The 23,647-nt window shown below is 43.1% G+C and overlaps 1 protein-coding gene across 2 annotated transcripts; it reads left to right on the top strand.

The window, feature by feature from the left end:
* The first annotated feature begins 1,797 nt into the window (after nucleotides 1-1,797).
* LOC129866613 (tyrosine-protein kinase CSK-like) lies at nucleotides 1,798-23,032 on the top strand. 2 transcript variants are annotated; one of them, XM_055939368.1, is made up of 12 exons: nucleotides 1,798-2,258; nucleotides 11,430-11,514; nucleotides 11,669-11,785; nucleotides 13,520-13,632; nucleotides 15,358-15,577; nucleotides 16,384-16,543; nucleotides 16,734-16,833; nucleotides 19,687-19,777; nucleotides 19,892-19,965; nucleotides 20,121-20,316; nucleotides 20,840-20,926; nucleotides 21,725-23,032. In XM_055939368.1, exons 2-12 carry the CDS (start codon nucleotides 11,500-11,502, stop codon nucleotides 21,905-21,907), a joined length of 1,356 nt encoding a protein of 451 aa, XP_055795343.1. In that variant the 5' UTR covers nucleotides 1,798-2,258; nucleotides 11,430-11,499; the 3' UTR covers nucleotides 21,908-23,032. The 2 variants fall into 2 exon arrangements, with proteins under 2 accessions (XP_055795343.1, XP_055795344.1); XM_055939369.1 differs by lacking the exon at nucleotides 1,798-2,258 and adding an exon at nucleotides 2,617-2,787.
* The last annotated feature ends 615 nt before the right edge of the window (nucleotides 23,033-23,647 follow it).

Below are 23,647 nucleotides of genomic sequence, written 5' to 3'. Positions count from 1 at the left end.
CCTTTGGCCGCCTCTCCTTCCAGTTCTCTGCTGCCAATGACTGGAACGAACTACAAAAATCTCTGAAACTGGAAACACTTATCTCCGTCACTAGCTTTAAGCACCAGCTGTCAGAGCAGCTCATAGATTACTGCACCTGTACATAGCTCATCTATAATTTAGCCCAAACAACTACCTATTTACCTACTGTATTTATTTATTTTGCTCCTTTGCACCTCATTATTTCTATCTCTACTTTTTTCTATCTCTACTATCTCTACTTTTTTTCTTTTTTTTTTTTACTTGCTATATTGTATTTACTTCGCCACCATGGCCTTTTTATATTTTTATTTATTTATATATATATTTTGTTTGCCTTCACCTCCCTTATCTCACCTCACTTGCTCATATTGTATATAGACTTATTTTTCACTGTATTATTGACTGTATGTTTGTTTTACTCCATGTGTAACTATGTGTTGTTGTATGTGTCGAACTGCTTTGCTTTATCTTGGCCAGGTCGCAATTGTAAATGAGAACGTGTTCTCAATTTGCCTACCTGGTTAAATAAAGGTGGAATAAAAAAATAAAAAATAAATATAGACTTTTTTCCTACTGTATTATTGACTGTATGCTTGTTTATTACTTGTGTAACTCTGTGTTGTTGTATGTGTCGAACTGCTTTGCTTTATCTTGGCCAGGTCGCAGTTGTAAATGAGAATTTGTTCTCAACTAGCCTACCTGGTTAAATAAAGGTGAAATAAAACCAAATAAAAATAAAATTGTTAACATATGAAGAGAGCGTGCAAACTCAGCATATGCTTTTCAAAACAGTCCCGTCTCCAATGAACCTTTGACCCAGGACGAATTTGGCAAGGATGTTGCATTATTTTCAAAGTGGTGTTTTAAAAAAAATATATCTTAACACCAGTGACATGAAATTGAGGGACAGCTATTACTTTATTAAATTATTTGTAATATTTATTTGATATTTTAGTTTTTTTAAGTAGTCCACTAAATAACTATAATACTTTCCTTTGTATTATGTCATTTAAAGAGGGAGAAAAATGTCACTAACCATGACTCCTGACCAGAGGGACAAGACAATTTCATGGTACTGAACGTGCTCTACAATATACTTAAAAAAATGTTTGCAATAAAACTGTCGTACATATGTTTTTTAATAATAAAACACTTCAATCAAAGCAAAAAAACAACAAAAAAGAATGTGTCATTTTTTCACAATTGTAAGTGTTTTTCCTGGTGAATAAGGCCGGGACAGGAAAGCTACCATTTTCATAGAATGACCCTTAAGCAGTCAAACATTTGAATTCAGTTTAAACCACCTACGAGCGAATTTCTCTAATGCGCCCAAAATCGTTTTCCAGTGCTTTGTCTCTATTATTTATTGATGTGCATATTAATATATTTTATGGAGAGAAGGTTGGTGTCTCCATTATGACGATCTACATTGACTACCTACAACTGGTAAAAAGTTGTCAAAACGTGCGCGTGCTGCTCCGTTTACGTGACTCAGCCAATAGCTGTTATGCTCTCTACACTCACCCCTCCACACCACTCACTCACTCACTCAGCAACAGCCTGCCTCACTGCCTGACAGTCAGCAGCAGGTCATAGTGAAATACATCTTTTTTTAAGAGAAATACCATGGCGGCCGCGGTGCACCTTAGAAATACCACAAAAAAATTTGTAAGAAAATTTACAGCGCTTGAAGAATATGCGCATGCGTACTGCAAGGGATCAAGGTAGGGGCGGCACTATAACGTATATGGGCGGAACATGCATGACGTTGCAGATAGAAATGTAACATCTAGAACAGTTACAGGCGACAATGTTCCAATAATAAACGCGATACATTTCTATATTCAGCGGTCTGAATTTTGTGCACCACTGCTCCTCTTGGCTGACTATATGTATTTCATACAAGGCCGACCAGAGCAGAGGATAGCCATTGAAGCTTGCGGATTATTTGTCTACTTTTCACATTCTGGAGAATTTAGAGAAAATCTGTGTGTTGATCTCACTAGTTTGTGACCGAGTTGAGTTAATTCAGCGGTTTACATTTCGCTCTATGGTTGAGACGCCGTCGTGTTGTTTTCATCAAGATCAAGATCACTGACTGCATCATCATGTGGAAATCGTTTTAACTGACGCGAATGTAGATTACAGCTGTCTGGCATCTATTCCATCCACGCGCTGGCTGCCTCTGCGTTCTATCAATAGGGATGCATCTATTGACATTTAGTTCCATTTGATAGGTAAGCTGTTGCACCACTGTTGTTGCCCTATGTTATTGACTGCTCGTCAAACAAACAAACGGACAGATCCAGAATCACGAGGGGGATCTCGAATTTTAGTAATCTAGCTGCTTGCATCTGTGTTCTAACCCACTCTGCCTCTTCCAAAATCACAGGCATTATGGCTGCTTCTTCTCATAGTTGTAGAGGGATGGGGATGGTCAGACTATTTTGAGTTTTAGGGCCAACAGGGATTCTGCTCAGAAATAGTGCACTATGTAGGAAATGGGATGCCATTTCGGAAGCATCCACTGTCTTGTACAGTAGCTTGCCTAATGAGAGTCACATAAACCGACTGAGCTTCAGTTCCTTGAACTTTGTCAACAGTTAGGCTATTTCCTTCTTGTCATCTTGATCTATTTGCATGGCGTGACGTATTGGTGTGATTGCAGTGCTTCGGTGCGCCCTTTGATTAGGCAAGCAGTGTTTCCAACCGTAGAGATTCAGTATCTGATGAGGACCACTTGTTCTGACTGTAGCCAGCCAATTGGTGAGTGTCATGCCATAACCACCAGGATAGCACACACACTCAGTATTGTTGCTCTGAGATTGTCCGCTTAGGAATGTAATGATGGAAAGTCGTGATCTCTATCTGCCTCTCTCTGCCTCTCTCTCTCTCTCTGTCTGCCACTTCCTCTGGCACTCTGGGTGTAGCTGCAGCTGTGTCAGAACCACCAAACAGCCTCTGCTGTCCTCCTCTCATCTCCCTGGGCTCACAGAAAGGCAGCATTATGCCTGGTAGCTCAGTCGGGTACAAGGGGCCAAAATGGAGTGGCAGAGGGTATCGCTGAGCCCCCAGATGGTGATCTGGCTGCTTCTCAAGAGGGTGTCACTGAGCCTTTAGCATCGCCAAGCCAAAAACATGTTATATATGCTGGGATGGATGGATGGATGGATGGATGGGCAGCTTTGGAAGACTTGGCTGAAATAGGGCTTTGACTGCTTACATGTGTGTGTGGATGATGGGGTATTGCTCTTGGGCAACCTTAAAATTTCAAGTTAATTATGCTGTAATAAATGCATGCAAAATGTTACTCACTAGAGCGTGCATTAAAAAACAACACTCACAGGAATCTAACTCAAGTTCAGAGAATACCCTTGGGCCAAGGCAGAAATTTTGTGGGTGAATGCGTGCTCGTGTATGTGTGTACATCTGTCAGAGAGACAGAATGCCCCCCTTGGGCCAAGGCAGTAGTTCTCTCAGCTCAGTAAGGCCACTGACCTCTGTCACTGACCCTCTCTATGGACAATAGCCAGCATGCATAGTCACAATTCTCACACACAGAGAGCTCCACTGTAGCCGGATGGAGCTCCACAACTCAGAGAACAGAGAATGGCAACCCAGTGAAAGAAAGAATGGCGCTGGATGAAACCAACTGAGTAAAACTGTTACTCCGACTTGCTGGCTGGGCATGGCTGTGACGCAGCGCCTAGCTTCGTCAAGTGGTGTTAACCAAAAGTTATTAGCACTTTGGAAGTAGCAAGAATAGGCTTTCTTACACTGCCTATAGTGGCTAGCTTAGAAGCCAAACTGATAAGCTCCGTTTCATCTTTGTTTCACTTCACAATATCAATGGGAGCATATCGGTTTGGGCTCTAGGCTATGTCGTGTCTGTGAGGGGAATGCTCAATGCTGCCTATGCTGATAGTGATAATGCTGCCTGTAGTGTAATGCGCTCCCTGCCAGTGGAATGTTTCTGGTGATTATGCAGGTCAAATAGTGAACTGTCCTAATGTGATTCACTTTGCTTTACCATTACATAGCCTAGGGCCCTAAGTCTAGTATTGGCACAGCTGTGTCTTCCCTACATCATCAGGCAGGCATATCCAGGTCAGATGGTGAACTTTCCTAATGACTTTGTTTTAGAAGAGAGTAGTATACTTCTAACATCCCATAGGGAAATATGTTTTGCAACAGTACATGACATACAGATGACATATATATATACTGTGGGGTCTGAAATGATTGACACCCTTGATAAAAATGACTATAAAATGAATAATTAAAACACTGAGCTATATTGTATGCTCTATAAAATGAGGAAATTATTTTACACTAATACAATTGTTCAGAGATAAATATTTTGTTTAAAGTAATATCTATTTTTTTCCCGAAAAGGTAGGGGTCAAAATGATTGACACCCCTGTTTTCAATACCTTTCAATAGCCTTTTTTTCTCAAATGTTTTATGAGTTGGAGAACACATTGGGAGGGATCTTAGACTATTCCTCCATACAGAAACCTTCCAGATCATTGATATCCCTAGTCTGCCTTTATGGACTGCCCTCTTCAATTCAAACCACAGGCTAAGCGTTCTCATTTCTACTCCAACCCCACCACTGGTGTGCATGGCCAAAGAGTTCTATTTTCATGTCATCTGACCAAAGCACTGGTTCCACTCCAATTGCCAATGCCGTTTCGCAAACTCCAGACGTTTACATTTGTTGGATGAGGATGACATGAAAATACAGTTCTTTGGCCACGTACACCAGTGGTGGGTTTGACGTTGAAATGAGATCACATGAGCACAAAAGAACCCCATACCTACTGTAAAAATATGGTTGATGTTATCAATCATTTTTAATGGGGCTATTTTGCTTTCACTGGTCCTGGGGCCATTGTTAAAGTCAATGGCATCATGAACTTTACCCAGTACCTACCAGGACATTTTAACCAAAAAACCTGGTTCCTCTGCCAGGAGGCTCGAACTTGGCCGCAAGTGGATCTTCGAGCAAGACAATAACCCCAAGCAGTACACATCAAAATCCCGAAAGAGATTGTTAATTGTCCACACTATCAACATTTTGCAATGGCCATCTGTCTCCAGACTTAAAAACCCATTGACAACCTGTGGTTTGAATTGAAAAGGGCAGTCCATAAGCCCAGACGAAGGATGTATGGAGGAATGGTCTAAGATCCCTCCCAGTGTGTTATAGAACTCATAAAAAATTTAAGAAAAAGGACCCGTGCCGTTATCCTCACAAGGTGAGGTATTGAAAACAGGGGTGTCAATAATTTTGACCCCAACCTTTTTGAGCAAAAAATATATTACTTGTTAAACAAAATCTCTTTCTCTGAGCAATTGTGTAAGTATCAAATACTATAATTCCCCAATTTATTTTGAGCATACAAAATAGCTCAGTATTTAAATTATTTATTTTATACAGTTATTTTTGCTCATCTTAATCAAAGGTGTCTGACAAGCCAGACATGCATAAATACACACTATTGCCACCGCTGTTTTTCCCCCTTTATCATCTTCTACTGTAGGAAAATGACCATTTGATTTGTCTTACCAGCAAACTACACTATTTCCAGAAAGGCACATTCTGTAATTCTAATTTTAAACAAATGTTCCTACTGTACCCCACAGCTACAGATTTAAAACTAGCCTCTTTTATGATTGGTCTTCTCTAACTGAGAGATGTTCAATGCTTTTGAACAATATGTCGATCCGCTGGTTGTAGCCAGTGGGGTTAACAGGCTTTTGTCAACAATATCTTTTCCTGTGGTTGTGTTCATTGGGCACCAAACGGGACTGAAACAGGGAGGAGCCAACTGAACTTTTTGTTTTCTGTTGAGAAATGTTTTCTGTTGTGCACTAAGTACTGCGATCGTGTGGTTTGGCTGAGGTTAGGCCTAGCCGACTTGGCAGATTCAAAGCTGACTGAAACGGGTCGGGTCTAGTCTGGATGCAAACCCTTGTCATTTGCAGTGGGATTTCCCCCTGCTGCTCTGAAGGACGTACACGCAGCTCTGAAATGACAGCCATGTATTTCCCTTCCTGTTGATCTAAAAGGGAGACTGTTTGACTCCTCATCAACTTTACTTTTACGAGCCTCTCAACTTTACTGTAAAAACCAACACCAACATGCTTGTGTATACTCATTCGTATATTCATCTGAATTCATCCAACCAAAACTGTAAAACCGACAATAAAACCACTATTTCTGGATGGTGTTCATTAGGCGCTAAACGGAAGAAAACGGGGAGGACCTGAAACTAGTGGTGTTGCTGACTGTAGCCGGATCTAGCTGTTGTCCCTGAGCCGGATGAGGTGGTGTCTATGTTGTTGACTTCCTGCTCTGTGGCTCTACATGAACATCTGCAGCCTGTCAGCCTGTCTGTCTGTCAGACCCAGCTAGATGGCCATGTGGCACGCTCTCCTCTCAGAACTCCTTCACTCACTGTACCAGTGGCTCTCTCACTATCTGCATCGCTTATAGTGTACCTGGCTCAGGCTCTGTTCGTCTGTCAGACCCAGCTGGGTGGCCCTGTGGCACACTCTCACAACTATCTCCCTTACTGTACCAGGCCCTGCTGCTTCCCCGCACCAGGCTAACTGCTGCCTGGGGGCATAGCAAAAGCACACTAAACACTATCTTCCTTACTCTTCCAGGCTATGGCTGTCTCTGTCTCCGGTTTCCCTCCCTCCCTCCATCTCTTACTCCTTGGCCCTGGCTTCTCCCCTGCTGCTGCAGTAAAGGCCTGATAGCAGGGCAGCAGCAGCTAACAGAAGCATCAAAGTATCGGGCTGTAATCAAATAGAGCATCCTCAACCAAACAGAGCCCCGGAGGGACAGAAACAGGAGGAGGGATACTGAGACCCTACATGGCTGAACACACACACACACACACACACACACACACACACACACACACACACACACACACACACACACACACACACACACACACAGTATGAGGATGGCTACTGAGACCCTCTACACAGCTGGAGGAGGGAGGGAGGGAGGGAGGAAGGGAGAGAGAGAGATTGGGGCACACAGGGATAATTACTGAGGCATGGTCTGCGTCTCAAATGGCACCCTATTCCCTACATTGTGCATTACTTTTGGCATCTCAAATGGCACCCTATTCCCTACATAGTGCACTACTTTTGACTGGAGCCTTATGGGCCCTTGTCAAAAGTAGCGCACTATTTGTGGAATAGGATGCCATTTGGGATGCGAGCCATGGGGCAGGGCTGGTAGTGGGAGCTTGGTGGTATTGCGGTATTATGTCTGTGCATATCTCTAGGTCTAATGTGAGAGCTTGCAAGGTCCACGGTTAGCCATTATGTAGTCTTTCTGTTGCAGGGCTATTTTAGTGTTTGATGCAATTAGGCCTAGATACTGTATGTAGGCTACTGATTGAGAATTCAGCATAATAGTATAATTTGACATGTGATACTAAATAAATTATCTGGACAGATCACTTCTCACTCACCTTGCCTAATATCATTATATAACTATAGTTGTCTAGGCAGTGTTGTTTTTTGTCTGTGAGTTCTGCAGTGTTTTCATGTAGCTTAGTGAGTTCAGCGAGGGTAGTGCACTCACTGCAACAAGGGTGTGGCAGACGTGTTCCATGGTCCGAGGAGGGAATTCTTCATACCTGTCTACCTGTCTCGTCTTGCTGCTAGGTCTCGCTGCTGTTGAAGACAGCCTAGAACCAATTGTTCCTCTACATGCATACGTTAGTTTAGACTCGAGTAGACACAACACTCGTCTTGCATAAGACATCTAGCAACTTGACGGAAAATGATGAAAAACCTGTTTGCTTTGCTTTGAACCCAATTGGATGAGAATTTATAGCAGAAGGGATGGGTGTTTGCAAGGCTATTCTTCACTTGTTTATGTTTTTCAGTTGATCAAATAAGATCATGACTTTATTATCCCTCATGGGGTCATTTTAGGACAGTTCCAGGCAAGATAAATACAATTAATATGGAGAAAAAAAACAGTGCAGTTGATGTGCGATGGTGTGGACTACATTTCCCCTCAGTGTCTCTGTGTCAGTATCATAGGGCTGTATGCTTCATGGTGTATTTAGCTGTGGCTCTAGTCTGTACCAGTATCACAGGGCACAGTATGTCTCCATGCTTAGGCTCCCAACTGGTTTGTGTTAACCACTGGTTTGTGATTTGGAGTGCATGGCCCTTTCTGTCTCTGGTTTATGTACAGTAGTGTTCGTTAGCTGTGCCTTTGTAGTCTGTAACAGTAGTATCACAGAGCACATCATGTCTCCATGCTGAGACAGGTTCTCATTGAAGCTAACTTCCTGGTTCCTGATGTAGCCTCGGGCACATGTCACGCATGGCAGCACGGCTGGCCTTGTACTCTACTACCCTTCTGTACGGCTTGCACTGCAGCATGTAGGCTATAGACCAACGCACTGTGTGAAACCTCATTGTGCGCTGGACTCTGGTGGTGTCTTTCAGCAAGGACGTAACCTGGGTTCACTTCGCTGAATTGTCAGTCGGGAACCCAGGCCAGCAGAGATGTAGCCTGCAACAATCAGAAAATACCTTACATTACAGACCTCTGGAACTAAAGTGTGTCTTACCCACAGACTGTATCAGATCAGGGGCTGATTGACTACTCAGAAAGACAGGGGTCAAAGTAGAAACTGGACTGGAATAGCTCACAAAGACGGTGTTGTCTGCTTCCTGAAAATGGAAAGGCTGTGGTTCGATGGAGAGGGAGCCTTTTGGAAACGGCTATAGCCGTTATCTGTTAAATGTGACACAAGACATGCTGAATTATGTTCCATTCACTCACACACGCTGGGCTGGTAGCCTGCTGCTACTTTGATGTTGGCCTATTCAAGGACTTTTATACACTTCACTGAGCTTAAAATAAAGGTTAAGTCAAATAAAAAAAATAAAAAAGGGAAATTAGAAGTGTAATCCCAGGCAGGCGTGGTACTTGTTGTTGACCCATTCCATAGTTGGTGATGTCACTGTTCCACTGGGGATCTTTAACCAGACCCATCCTGTGGCTATCTATCAGTTCAAAAAACCCAGCTGTATTATCTTACAGATAAATCTAAATGTGAACATAGATGAATCAAATTGATATTTCTGTGTTTATTGACTTCAAAGCATCAGTTGATTGATGGGTTTCTTCTTGTTGAAGTTCTACACTGCAGAAGTCTGGCGATTTGACGTTTCATCGTCATGGGATGTATTATCACGAACTTAAGCAGTTGTTTAGATCTTCTGCTCTTGACAGTCTGTCTCTTTTCATCTATTTCTTTGTACGTGTATGTAGAGATTGTGTGCAAGCGCCTCGAACATTTCCGCAGCATGTGGAACTGAACAGCCATGTGTCATGGTAGTTCAGAGATCATAAGACCGGGAGGATCCCTTCAAATATGTTGTTTCTTCTGCTGCTCCAAAGATATTTATTTACCTTTTATTTTTAACTAGGCAAGCCAGTTAAGAACAAATTAATTATACAATGACGACCTACCCCGGCCAAACCCTAACCCGGACGACGCTGGGCCAATTGTGCGCAGCCCTATGGGACTCCCAATCACGGGCGGTTGTGATACAGCCTGGAATCGAACCAGGGTCTGTAGTGACGCCTCTAGCACCTTAGACAGCTGCGCCACTCGGGAGCCCTGTGCACATGTTTGTTTTACTATCTGTGTGGGGACCAAACAATTGATTCCCATTCAAAATTCCCATTCCCATTAAATTATCCCTAAACCCTAAAATAGCATTTTTCCCCACTTGTCCGCATTTTCTTTATTTTACTATCCTTGTGAGGACTTCTGCTTCCCTCAAGAATAGTTAAACCAAAAACACACACACATACTAACTGCCTTGACCTGATTTACGTCATTCTGTTAAAAATGTGTCTGTCTGTAACGTAGTAACAATGGAGGGAGCATGTGTGTTAGGCCTTAATTTCTCTCTTACTATCAGTTGCTGTGGCCTCGCTGTAATACTAATGCCGTGCAGTCATTGTCTGTGCTCTGTCTTACTCTTTCTCTCTCGCTCTCTGTTTCTCGCTCTCTTTCTCAGTGACCCCACCCTAGTGTTGGATTAATCACAGTCTGGGCTCTCTGTCAGGCAGGAAGTTCACCATCTACAGTCCGCTCAGCTCTGTAATGGGTTTTCTCTGTAACATGTCCGTGGGAGGAAGTGACCTCATGTTGTGGCACAAGACGCTAGTTACTCAGTCAGGGTCATGTTCATTTGTGTGCGCAATGTAAAGCGTTTTAAAAGCGCTTCACAACAGGAAATGAAAATGAGTGTTTCTTATTGGACCAGGACCCTGTTTGAGTGTTTTCTTTCGTTTGGTTCCTTAAGGAACACGGCCCAGAACTCATCCATGGGAACTGACCCTTGCTGAAAGGAAGTGGTTTGTCCCGGGATGATGGCGTCACCCATGGGCCATGCATTCACCACTCGTGCATAGAAATAGAGGAACAAGAACAGGAAAAAGTCCCTCAGACTACCCGTTCTAGTGATTCTATTTCAATGGGTTCGGGGATGATGACACCATCCATGAGCCATGCATTCACCATTCATGTCATGTGGCTCTGCTACTTTTCATTTGTTAGGCCTCGTGGAAAATACTTGCTGTATGTCAATACAACCATATGTCACTGACTGCATCAACTATAATGAAAGAAGTTGTAACTGACTGACCGTAGTAAATATAAAATAAATACTTTACTGTAAATGCTTCCCTCCTTATGGTCAATGTCTTCTAATCTAGAAGAGAAAATAAAGATGGAGGAGAATCCTGTAATGATCCTACCACTAGTTTACATTCTCAGTGTTTAGGAGAACTATATTAAGCCCTACAGTATGCTCACTAGGGCTGAAAGAATCAACTTGAGACATTTTTAAATATACTCCATATACTGAGTGTACAAAACATTAAGAACCCTTTCATAATATTGAGTTGCGCAATGGGGGTGGGCAATGAGCAGCCCAACCTATCGCTGCTGTGACATCGTAATGGAAACTTGCTTCCCTACAGTTGTGAAAGTGAGATGGAAAAAAAATATATACAAAAACGGTTACTTCTGCTTTCTGGCACTGGCTGTAACCGAGTGTTATTTATATTCCCACTCTCTCTCTCTGGACCTTGTCAAACCCATTCTTGTAACGATTCAATATTTGAACTCCGTCTATAAATATATCTGGACCACCCACAAGAGAAACGTCATGGTCGAAGTAAAATTGTACTTCACATTTTTACTTTCCCATTTCCATATTTGACATTGTGGATTGGTGTACTGAATGTCCCAATTGATTGTTGTGTTTAGGCGATGACTGTCTACTTGGGTTGTCCACTGTATTGCCTGTTATGGTCTCTTCTTCTCTCTCCACAGGTGTTGTGTGATGGTAGCGTTTGGTGTGTGAGGCCTGTAAGAGGAGACCCACTGCCTCCTCCCCTTCAGGATGTCTGAACCCCAGGTGAGACCAGGAGATGATAGACAGATATGGCTGCTTCATGTCGAATATAGAGATACACTATACCACCTATCATTGAGCTGGTTTATTGCTGAGTTGGGGTCAATATCAATTCCTCATTCCTCTTTTCATCCTGATAACTACTCCTGTCCCTCAGACACCAACATGGCCACAGGGCACAGAGTGTGTGGCCAAATACAACTTTAAGGGCACCACAGAGCAGGACCTGCCCTTCAACAAAGGAGATGTCTTAACCATAATCGTGGTGACTAAGGTAAGGAACCTAACTCTCTCTCTGGTGAGGGAGACTAGTAAACAGGCAAAACGGTCCAATGATTTACAGTTTGAGTCTACTTAGTGTAAAAAAAATAAAAAATAATCTAATTTCTGTCATATTTCTACACTTACATATAAAAGAACATACAGTACCAGTCAAAAGTTTGGACACATCAACTCATTCAATGGTTTTTCTTTATTTTGACTATTTTCTACATTGTAGAATAATAGTGATGACATCAAAACTATGAAATAACACATAGAATCATGTAGTAACCAAAAAATGTGTTAAACAAATCAAAATATATTTTAGATTCAAAGTAGCCACCCTTTGCCTTGATGACAGCTTTTTGCACACTCTTTTTGCACACTCTTTTCCAACAGTCTTGAAGGAGTTCCCACATATGCTGAGCACTTGTTGACTGCTTTTGCTTCACTCTGTGGTTCAACTCATCCCAAACCATCTCAATTGGGTTGAGGTCAGGTGATTGTGGAGGCCAGGTCATCTGATGCAGCACTCCGTCACTCTCCTTCTTGGTCAAATAGCCCTTACACAGTCTGGAGGTGTATTGGGTCATTGTCCAGTTGAAAAACAAATGATAGTCCCACTAAGCGCAAACCAGATGGGATGGTGTATTGCTGCAGAATGCTGTGGTAGCCGTGCTGGTTAATTGTGCATTGAATTCTAAATAAATCACAGAGAGTGTCACCAGCAAAGCACCCCCACCTCCATGCTTGACGGTGGGAACCACACATGTGGAGATCATCTGTTCACCTACTCTGCGTCTCAAAGACATGGCGGTTAGAACCCAAAATCTCAAATTTGGACTCATCAGACCAAAGGACAGAGTTCCACCGGTTTAATGTCTATTGCTCGTGTTTCTTGGCCCAAGCAAGTCTCTTCTTATTATTGGTGTCCTTTAGTAGTGGTTTATTTGCAGCAATTTGACCATGCCCTGATTCACGCAGTCTCCTCTGAACAATTGATGTTGAGATGTGTCAGTTACTTGACCTCTATGAAGCATTTATTTGGGCTGCAACTTCTGAGGCTGGTAACTCCAATGAACTTATCCTCTGCAGCAGAGGTAACTCTGGGTCTTCCATTCCTGTAGCGGACCTTCATGTCTTAAAGTAATGATGGACTGTCGTTTCTCTTTGCTTATTTGAGCTGTTCTAGCCATAATATGGACTTGGTCTTTTAGCAAATAGGGCTATTTTCTGTATACCACATCTTGTCACAACACAACTGATTGGCTCAAATGCATTAAGAAGGAAAGAAATTCCACAAATTAGCTTTTAACAAGGCCCACCTGTTAATTGAAATGTATTCCAGGTGATTACCTCATGAAGCTGGTTGAGAGAATGCCAAGAGTGTGCAAAGCTGTCATCCAGGCAAAGGGTGGCTACTTTGAACAATCTCAAATATAAAATATTTTTTGATTTGTGTAACACTTTTTTGGATACTACATGATTCCAAGTGTTATTTCATAGTTTTGATTTCTTCACTATTACTCTACAATGATAGTGAATAATATAAAATAGTCAAAGTCAAGAAAAACCCTTGAATGAGTAGGCGTGTCCAAACTTTTGATTAGTACTGTAGTTCAAAAAATAGTTGCGTTTTTAAAGGATGAACTTTTGGGTTTCAGTCATTTTCTCTACCTTTTGTACAGTATTTACTCAGTCAATCCTGATCTGATACACAGAGGTATCATGACATTTTCTGTTCCAGGACCCTAACTGGTACAAAGCCAAGAACACAGCAGGTCGAGAAGGCACCATCCCAGCTAACTACGTCCAGAAGAGGGAAGGGGTGAAGCAAGGGGGCAAGCTGAGTCTAATGCCGTCAGTACAGTCCTCATAGCCTGGTTAAAGCAGACTGAATCCTTCAAAACATCGCTCATCACTCCATGTTGTACTGAAATTACTTCCCATAAATGCACTGCCTGTGTTGTTACATTACTTACCAGTAGTGTAGTAACACAATAAAGTTATGGGAGTCAGGAGTACCTTTTTAGGTTCAATAGTCAATAATAAAAAATAAAAAATATATATATTTTAACTAGGCAAGTCAGTTAACAACAAATTCTTATTTACAATGATGGCCTAGGAACAGTGGGTTAACTGCCTTGTTCAGGAGCAGAATGACAGATGTTTACCTCGTCAGCTCGGGGATTCGATCTAGCAACCTTTCGGTTACTGGCCCAACGCTCTAACCACTAGGCTACCTGCCGCCCCAAAGTTACTAGGGTATAGTTCAGGGCTCGCCAAACTTGTTCCTGGAGAGCTATCCACCTGTAGGTTTGTGCTCCAACCCCAGTAACTAACCTGATTTGCGCTTATCAACCCGCTAATTAATCGAATCAGGTTTGCTAGATTAGGGTTGGATTGAAAACCTACAGGACAGTAGCTTTCGAGGAACAGGGTTGGAGAGCCCTGGCTCTAGTTCAAGTTTATTATGCCATTTCTATGTATTGAAATAGATACATAGGAATGTGTTTTTGTAAGAGCTCTCAACAATTAAAGCATAAAAACAGTCTGAAGTACCTGTATAACATAAAGGGGAAAGCACTCTATGAAACATAAGAAAGGGCTCAGGTTAGGTGACACCATGAGTTGCAGTTTACAGCTCAGACTATATTGACTGTGATACTAAATCTGGTTGAAAGTGTTTGTTTTTCAGGATGTCTCTGTGTGGTTGTGGAGTACAGATAGGCTATTTGTCGTGGCAGTGAAGCCACTGTTATGTGAATATAAACCACAGTCGAGCTGAGCTGGGACTGAGTCCTGGCTCTGCCTGACTGCAGCCCTGTAATTGTAGCTAGTACTCTTCTGTGTCTGTTTCCAGCTCTCGTGTGTTTGCACTGCGGGGGGGTGTCAGTCGGGTTCTCAACTTATTGTTAGTTAGGATAGTAGAATAACGGTGAAATGTCGAAATTGAATAGTGTATTAGCAGTTTTCTTCTTGTTATGTCAGTCACTGACAATCACTCAATTAGGCCATGTCAGCTAACATTTTATACATTTCTAGGTAAGTCTAGCCAGCTATCTAAACCTTAAGCAGTAATCATGGCCAAGTTACTGACCTGGCACGCGAGGCAAGTCATATGAACATGGCACAAGTCATGGCAAAATTGCAGGAAATTGGCTTTAAATTTAGCTTAGGGCCCCCAAACAGCTAGACGTGTGTGTGTGTTCAGCTCTGCAGTGCTGTGTGTGCACTGCACGGTTTCCTGCTGAATCTAGAAATCTCATTCAGCCACATGCCTAAGTTCTAAGAAAGTGTGTGTTTGTGTGTGTCTGCACACGTATCTTTTTTTCACTAATTGGTCTTTTTACCAATCAGATCAGCTGTTTTGCCGAGACTCTTTTTAGACGTATTATTAGTGTTAGTGATAGACGTATTATCTTTTTAGACATATTAGTGTTAGTTGTGTGTGTGTGTGTGTGTGTGTGTGTGTGTGTGTGTGTGTGTGTGTGTGCTGTAAAAGCACTTGGTGACAACTGTTGATGTAAAATTGTCTTTATAAACAAATGTGATTGATTAATTAATCCCCATCCACCCCTCCAGATGGTTCCATGGTAAGATAACTAGGGAGCAGGCTGAGTGTCTCCTGATCCCCCCAGAGATGGGTCTGTACCTTGTGAGGGAGAGCACCAACTACCCCGGGGACTATACTCTGTGTGTGAGTTGCGACGGCAAGGTGGAGCACTACCGCATTGTCTACAAGGAGGGAAAGCTCAGCATCGACGAGGAGGCGTTCTTCGAGAACCTCATGCAGCTTGTTGAGGTGAGGTGTGTGGGGGGGGGGGGGGGGAATAAAATGAAATAGTTATCTTCGGGCCAGTTTCTCAGTCACAGATTAAGTCGATTGCTGGATTTCAATAAATATTCTCTATTGAGCATGCTTTTTAGTCAAGCAGTTCATTAATCTGGATCTGGGATTTGTCCCTTCTTGGTCAAATAAAGCTGTCTATTATTTTACAACCAGAGTGTGTGAGCCATACAAATGGTGTGACCAAGTGTATACAGAGTTGATTTCTCTGTTAGCTACTGTAGGGTACTTTGGCATCTGCAACTGTTCCCTCATCAGAGCCACACACACAGTTCCTGGAACAAATACACTGAACAGGAAGTGACAAAGAGGAAGTGATAGCGGCAGCCTCCAGATCATTTCACCTGAAGACACCCGGCCGCCGGGTTTTACTCTCAAAACCATCCTCTCTCTTCCTTCATCCATCTGGCGACACACTATGCATTAACTCAGTTTCGGAGTCATTTTGTTGGTCTCAAAAAAGCGTGTCAGTTATTATTTGAAAGCCTACGAGGTGTTGTTGACATGCATTTAAAAAAAAAAAGTTGACCTCTGATTATATTTTTAACCATGCTGCTCTCTGTTGGTTACGGCTAGTATGCTGAATGAGTCCATTAAAAATAGAATGTATCAATTGAACCTTTGAAACGAAGACCCACATTCATTTTGTTCCATTTTCATGTATTCAGTTATCCCAAATGTTGATGATGTCATCAATATTGGCAATCTTTTCCCTTTCTTGGCTTATGTTATTGACCCACGTCTTCTCTCCCTGTCCTCAGCACTATACCAAAGATGCAGACGGTCTCTGCACCAAACTGATCAAGCCGAAGCTGGAGGAGGGTACTGTGGCAGCCCAGGATGAGTTCTCCAGGAGCGGCTGGGCTCTCAACAGGAAGGAAATCAATATCCACCAGTCCATAGGGAAAGGAGAGTTTGGAGGCAAGTGGCTTTGTGAAAACGACTGTCTGTAGCTGTGTATAAATAGGTTTTTATCGATGACGACTCTGTTGTAACCTGTTCTAGGCAGTCTTCTCCAGCTTAATCCACCTCATTCTGGTTCTCTTGGAGTGTGTGAATATGGCTTTAGTAAATTCTCTCATTCTCACTCACATGTTTCTATTTCCCTCAGATGTGAAGGTGGGAGACTACAGAGGGACCAAAGTAGCGGTGAAGTGTATCAAACACGATGCTACAGCACAGGCCTTCATTGCTGAAGCTTCAGTCATGACGTAAGTCAGAGCCCGAACCAAACTTCTGTTACATGTTCCCTTTCAGTCAGTCAACTTCAGTACAACACACTATGGGTAGTCGCACTCTCGCGACTTCAATTGAAGAATGAAAATCACGCCTGACAAGGCCAATGAAATCTGCGCCTCTTGGACGCCCCGCCTTCCACAGGTGATAAGCGTGAGGCTCGGATTCTTTCAATTATTTTGTTTTTTTACCTCGATGTAAGCAGGAATGATTTACGTTACTTAAACTAACAATTGGAACAAGAGGCTGTCTTACGTTGCGCCAACTAAACTGCGCCTTCATGGTAGAGCATGCTCACCTCCTGGACATTGTGTGCTGAAGTTGGTATGGTTCTCATAGTTTCCTAATCACGAACAATTAGTTATTCTCTGGCTTGCTTGGCCTGGCTACAGCAATAAGTTAGATGGCTAAGGAAACGACGAAGGCTAACAAGCCGTATTCGGGTTCGTGACAATGCCCAAGTGAATAAAAAGATACTTACTTTTGTTGTCTTGTATGTCTCGACTCGGTGCATTCTCTGGCTGCCCTCACTCGAATCAGTTTGTGTGCGGGACTAGGGGACGGCTGGCACTGTTCGCCTACTAGTCCATGGGGTATGTTCTCTTGACAATCGTGTAGTATTCTTTAGGGGGCTTGGTGTTTCCGATAGTGACTTTCTCTCCCGGGTTCCCGTACATCGGCTGAGTCTGAGTTGCGGGACGCAGAGTTGGATTGAGGCGTTGGTCAGGTCAAATGTCTCCCGGCTCCTGTGCACTCTGACGCCGTTTATGGGAGGCGACTCGAAGAGAGGGCAGGCAGGTTCTGTGGGTATCCTCCCACCGCCTGTGTCTGCCATGGTTAAATACTGTTTGCCTCTCTTCCCAGATTTATTGCTGAAGGATCTGGTCCTACGTAGACTTTCGAGACCAGGCTAGCTAATAAGCGATGCATAGCGTGCTAGTCAGGTTAACTAACCCGCAGAGTTAACGGTGGAGTTGCTGGGGTAGCTCTCTTGTTTAGTGTACGTAGCGTTAAGTCGCTTGGTTATTCTAAACGGACAGTGCTGCGGTCAAAGAGGCTAGCTAGCCTAGCTTAGACGAAAAGCCTCATCATGGCTAATTAAGTTTACTAGCAACCCCTGTCCTATTTTAAATTCCTGGAGTTGGATGGAGTGGAGAAAGCAGGTTTGGCAAGCAAAGATAGAGATTTGCTTTGGCAATGTTAACACATGTTTCCCATGCCAATAAAGCCCCTTGAATTGAATTGAATTGAATTGATTTGGTTCCTGAGAGGGCCAATCTGATGGCTAGAGGGTTACCTCCGAACATTATTGCTACTGTTCAGTCCGCTAGGGCTCCCGCCACAAGGGGTCTGTATGCGTATAAGTGGCAAGCATTTTAGCTCTGGTTCCAAGATAAAGGGCTGGTTCCTTTTCAGTGCTGTGTGAGGGACGTCCTTATGTTCCTACAGGAGCTTTTCGAGCAGGGGCGGGCCTTCTCCATTTTAAAAGTGTACATAGCTGCTATTTCAGCGTGTTGTGGGAATTGACGACGCCACACCGGGGGCCCAGCCTATGGTCGTACAGTTCGTGAAAGGTGTGCGCCATCTCAGACTGGTCTCTAAACCTATTGCGCCCACATGGGACTTGGCTTTGGTTTTGGAGGCGCGGTGTGTGGCTCCTTTTGAGCCTCTTGAGTCGGTGGATCGGAAGATCCTCTCCTACAAGATCTAAACGTGTTGGGGACCTCCAAGCATTATCTGTACACCCTTTCGGTACTCAGTTCGTCCCATCTAAATGCAGCTTTCACCCCCTGAAAGCTGCATTTACAGGTCTTTAGGTTTTGCTCTATTTTCCTTTTTTCACCTCCTCCTTTTGCTTCTGAATAGCAACGGAGTTACATGCCCTGTGTCCAGTGCGAACTTACGTACATACATTGAATGGACACGGAATATCCGGTTATGTGACCAGCTTTTTGCTTGTTTTGCTAATCCATTTCGCGGCGTGGGGCTCACTCTCTCTAACGATAGATAGATATCTCTCTCTAAGCAGCGTCTCTCCCACTGGCGTACTGGACACCCCTGCAGCCCCCGCAGGTGGGGGGCCCACGAGCCCTGTCCTCTATCAATTTTTAAAAATGTAATAAACCCGATTTCGTTTATACTGGTGAACCGGCATTTGAGTTGTGTGGTTGCAATATCAACAGTCCCTAATCTGTGGTATATCATGGCATGCGTCATTCAAGATTGAGTTTAAATTGTGTGCAGCGCAATGGACATAATGCACAATGTCTCAGGAAAGACTGTCTGTATATAAATAGGTCAGACCCACAACCTGGACCGACAGGCCGCGGTGAAAACATTTGCACACAAAAAAGGAGGACTTCAGGGGAGTCTCTCAAGTTGGATTGAATTTGATTTAGTATCCGTTGGGGTTGGCTTAGGCCGGGATTCCATTTCCCCATAGTATGTTGTACCGAAGTTGACTGACTGAAAGGGAACGTGACGTAATGACTATAACTACTGTTCACTAAAGGAGGGAAACAAGGTACAACACACCTGTTTGGCCCCGCACGCCCGTTCCTGGGCTCGGTGAAGAGCGGTAGTAAATTAAAGGAATGACTCCGAGCCTCACCCATATTACCCGTGGAAGGCGGGGCTTCCAGCGAGGTGCATTTTTTTATTGACCTTGACCATGATTAGTTCTTCAATCAAAGTCACAAGAGTGTGACTACCCATGTTGTACCTCATTTCCCTCCTTCAGGGAACAGTAGTCATAACATTACGTTATCAATCTTTCAAGCAATCGCTTTCCGTCCTCATTGTTTAACTGTTTTCCTTGTTTACTGCAGGCAACTGAGACACAATAACCTGGTCCAGTTGCTAGGTGTCATCGTTGAGGAGAAGGGAAGCCTGTTTATCGTCACTGAGTACATGGCCAAGGTAGGTGGCTCCTATGATTAAGTTAAATAAAGGTAATGCATTAATAGATAGGTATATAAATAAAAGAACCAAAGAGCTTTGAAGACCTGTTTCTCTATTTTCCCTTCTCCTCAGGGCAGTCTAGTGGACTACCTACGCTCCAGAGGTCGGACAGTGCTGGGTGGGGATTCCCTACTCAAGTTCTCAGTGTGAGCATGATAATGATTTATCCCTACATCTTGAATAATGTTATCAGAAGTTTGCTGACTTATAGCGGCCAGTTGGAAATGTAACATTGTCCATTTTAATCCACATTGTCAATGCCTCTTTAAATATCAACCGTTCCCCTCCCTCTCCTCTGTAGTGACGTGTGTGAGGCCATGGAGTATCTGGAGGCCAATAACTTTGTCCACCGAGACCTGGCGGCCCGTAATGTTCTGGTGTCAGATGATAACATCGCCAAGGTCAGCGACTTCGGCCTGACCAAGGAGGCCTCGTCTAATCAGGACACAGCCAAACTGCCCATCAAGTGGACCTCACCAGAGGCCCTGAGGGAAAAGGTAGGCTAGTGTAACGGAGATAAGAACGTGCCGTAAGCTCACTCCACAGCTAGCTTGAAATGTTGCCAATGGTGCTACTGAATTGGATCCTTTTCTATAGGTCAACTGGTTTGTACGTTGTCAAGGAGGGTGGTCACGTGTGTTAGCGAGGCGTAAAGACAGTTTACCCTGAGTTTTACTCAGAGAGGGATGAAGCTATACTGCTGAACTAGCACACTGACATTGGTTTCACGAGTCACTTTCCTTATTGTCTTTAGGAGCATACCCTGAATCTGAAATCAACCCTTTAGGAACTTGTTTAAATCGGAGAGGAAGGGTTGATTTCAGATTCCTAAAGACAATAAGGAAAGTGACTCGTGAAACCGATGTCGGGGAGTAGGGGTTAGGGGTCGATTTGTGATTCAAGGTATATAAATATTATTGTACTGCTGATTTCCACCATATCTATAACATACTGTATGTTTGACACATTCAAATAAGCTTTACGGAAAGGCTGTCTTTCCCGCTGTCTGTTGATAAACAGAAATTCTCCACCAAGTCAGACGTGTGGAGCTATGGGATCTTGCTGTGGGAGATCTACTCCTTTGGACGAGTGCCTTACCCCAGAATTGTAAGTATATTTTTGCCTTTAGAAAGTCAGTCACTCAACTTCCTGTTAGTTATAATACACAACGTGCAATTTTGACAGTCGGTAGTGCATCAGCGCTTTTCCTCTTATATGTCAGTCACCGACAGTCTCTCAATTAGCCCATGTCAGCTAATGTTTTATAGATTACTTGGTAATTTAGTCTAGCCAGCTATCTAAACCTTGTAGTAATCATGGTCGAATTACTGACCGGGCACGCAAGGCACATGCCCAGGGGGCCCCCATTTGATTTTTGTTCGTCATTCTCACTCAGATATCATATGAACATGGTATAAGTCATGGCAAAATGTGTAGAACTGCAGGAAATTAGCTTTAAAATGGCAACATCTTCTCACCATCCCATGGGAAAATATGTAGAACTGCAGTAAAATTTGCATTAAAACTGTACATTTTTCTCTCCGCCCCATGACGAAATGAGTAGAATCGCAAAAAGCTAGAAACGGCCATGTAAATAAAACTGATTGGGCAGGTGTGTTACAAATTGTGACAGCTGTAGAGTATATGAATTTGGCAGTTAAGAGTCAATGTAGTAAATTTGAAATGTGGACAGTGCTATTATGGTCTAGTATAATACTATTCCTTTCAATGTTGTGTCAACATTCTGTCAGGTATGTTCTTTAGTGATCATGACACCATATAAATGGCATGCAAAATAGATATAAAGTAATTCCTAATCAAAATGTATTATATTTCTGCAAATGATACTCCCCTGTCTCATCTTCTCTTCACCCCCACCCCCCCACCCCCCTTCTCCTGCCCCAGCCTCTAAAGGACGTGGTACCACGCGTGGAGAAGGGCTACAAAATGGATGCCCCAGACGGTTGTCCTGAGGTGGTGTATGAAGTCATGAAGCAGTGCTGGACCCTGGACCCGCTGGTGCGGCCATGCTTTAGAGTCCTCAGGGAGAAACTGCAGCATATCCTAGCCAAGGAGCTCTACCTGTGATGGAATAGGAAGAGGAGGTGAAAGGGGAAGTGGACAAGGATGGCTCTCCTTTCATTGAGGAAGAGGGGGATGGAGAGGGAGAAATAGGATGGACAAGGATTGCTCTTCTTTCATGATGGGACCAAAGCCTGACATTATCAAGACCTCAGAGATCCTCCTTCCTCTCCTTATAATTATTTTTTTGATTTACATTAGATTGTGTGAAAGTTCACTTGTTTTATAATTTCTCATTCTGTTGAAATGTTGTTGCCACATGTTGGCATTTCCACTTTTTTACACTCGCCCTCCCCCACACACACCTCAGGGTTGCCTGTATGTCTGTTCTACAGTACATTAGTGGTTGTATCGGTCTGGCCGACTACAGTGTGTACTCCAGTGTCAAACAAACCCACCCGGGACTGTTGTGAGGTACTATATCCCTTTCACACAATCGTGCCGACCATAACCATACCGTGCTGACTCTGATATTTTCTTTTCACATGGTCCTTTCCAGCACAGTTACAGGAAAGATGACGGATGCGTAGCCTAGCCGGTGCTATTCGGCTTGGCTCGGCTAGTGTGAATCAACCCCAAGTCAGGCAATACACTTCCCGTGTCCCTGCTCTCTACCCATACAGTGTAAGATTGTTACCCCAGTTAAATACGATCTGTGCCAAAATGCCTCCAGAACACAGGGCTATCCCCACAGATACCCCTCTACGCTTGCCTTTTTTTTTCTTTTTTTCTTTTATGTTTTATACATTTGTTTGTTTTTGTTACACATCCTCCTCTCTTATTGCCACAAGTGTTCATCTCACATTTATCAAACTGGAAAGCAGAATAAATCATCCACTAAAAAGTTACTGAATTCAACATTTCAGGACGACGTGTAACATGACGGAGAGATTGAGATTGCATGGATAGAGGGAAAAGAAGAAGCCATTTTGGAGAGATTTTTTTTTTGTAACAGATAAACTAAGGGCAAGTGTATAGAAATAATTAAAATGTAACATGTACATGTGAAAACAGTTCAGAAATGAAAGCTGAAGGGAACCATGCATGTGGAACGGGAAGCCTTTTTTTGTACCTTTAAAGTTGTTTTTACTTTGCTGCCGTTATGATTAAATCATTCCACTTGAAAAAGTTGACCGCGTCAGTGATTTTTATTTATTTTGATTACTGACTATTTTGACAAATTCAATATGGTTGTGGAACTAATATTTACTTTTCAATGGAATGGGGGAATTGTTTCTGAACTTGTGTAGACTAACAAACTGTTGTCGATAGTAGCTGCGCTCCAGTGGGTGGAGGACGCTCAACCTGTCAGAGTTATAGTATGCTCAGATTCTCTGTCTATATTGAATAGTTTATCATCTGGCAAATCTAATAGGAGGGACCTATCTATATGAGGCATTACTGTTATTATGGAGAATCGAAAGACTGGGTGTAGTAGTGAGATTCTGCTGGGTCCCAGCCTACTCGGGAATGAAATAGTAGACCAGGTAGCCAAAAGGGCTTTAAAACGAGATATAATTGATATTCGTGCTCCATTGGGTAGAGGTGAGGCCAAATGTACGATTAAAGCCATTATGGTAGATGTGTGGCAGAAGAGGTGGACTGCGAGCCCAAGGGCTGGCATTTATTTGCCCTCCAAAGAAAGGTTGGTAGACCAAGGTTAAGATTAGGAAGGAAGAAGGGTGTTTGTTCGGTTGCATATAGCACATTGTTAATTGAACTCGTCATTATATATGGTTGGCAAGC

This window comes from Salvelinus fontinalis, chromosome 12 (assembly GCF_029448725.1).
Source record: "Salvelinus fontinalis isolate EN_2023a chromosome 12, ASM2944872v1, whole genome shotgun sequence".
NCBI classification, from domain to species: Eukaryota; Metazoa; Chordata; class Actinopteri; order Salmoniformes; family Salmonidae; genus Salvelinus; species Salvelinus fontinalis.
This window is presented reverse-complemented; position numbering and strand designations above follow the sequence as displayed.

Excerpts from the sequence above, each read along its gene's own strand:
- LOC129866613 (XM_055939368.1), top strand. Across the intron at positions 19,778-19,891 it reads TCACTGAGTACATGGCCAAG|GGCAGTCTAGTGGACTACCT; the intron begins GTAGGTGGCTCC and ends CCTTCTCCTCAG. Across the intron at positions 20,317-20,839 it reads CAGAGGCCCTGAGGGAAAAG|AAATTCTCCACCAAGTCAGA; the intron begins GTAGGCTAGTGT and ends GTTGATAAACAG.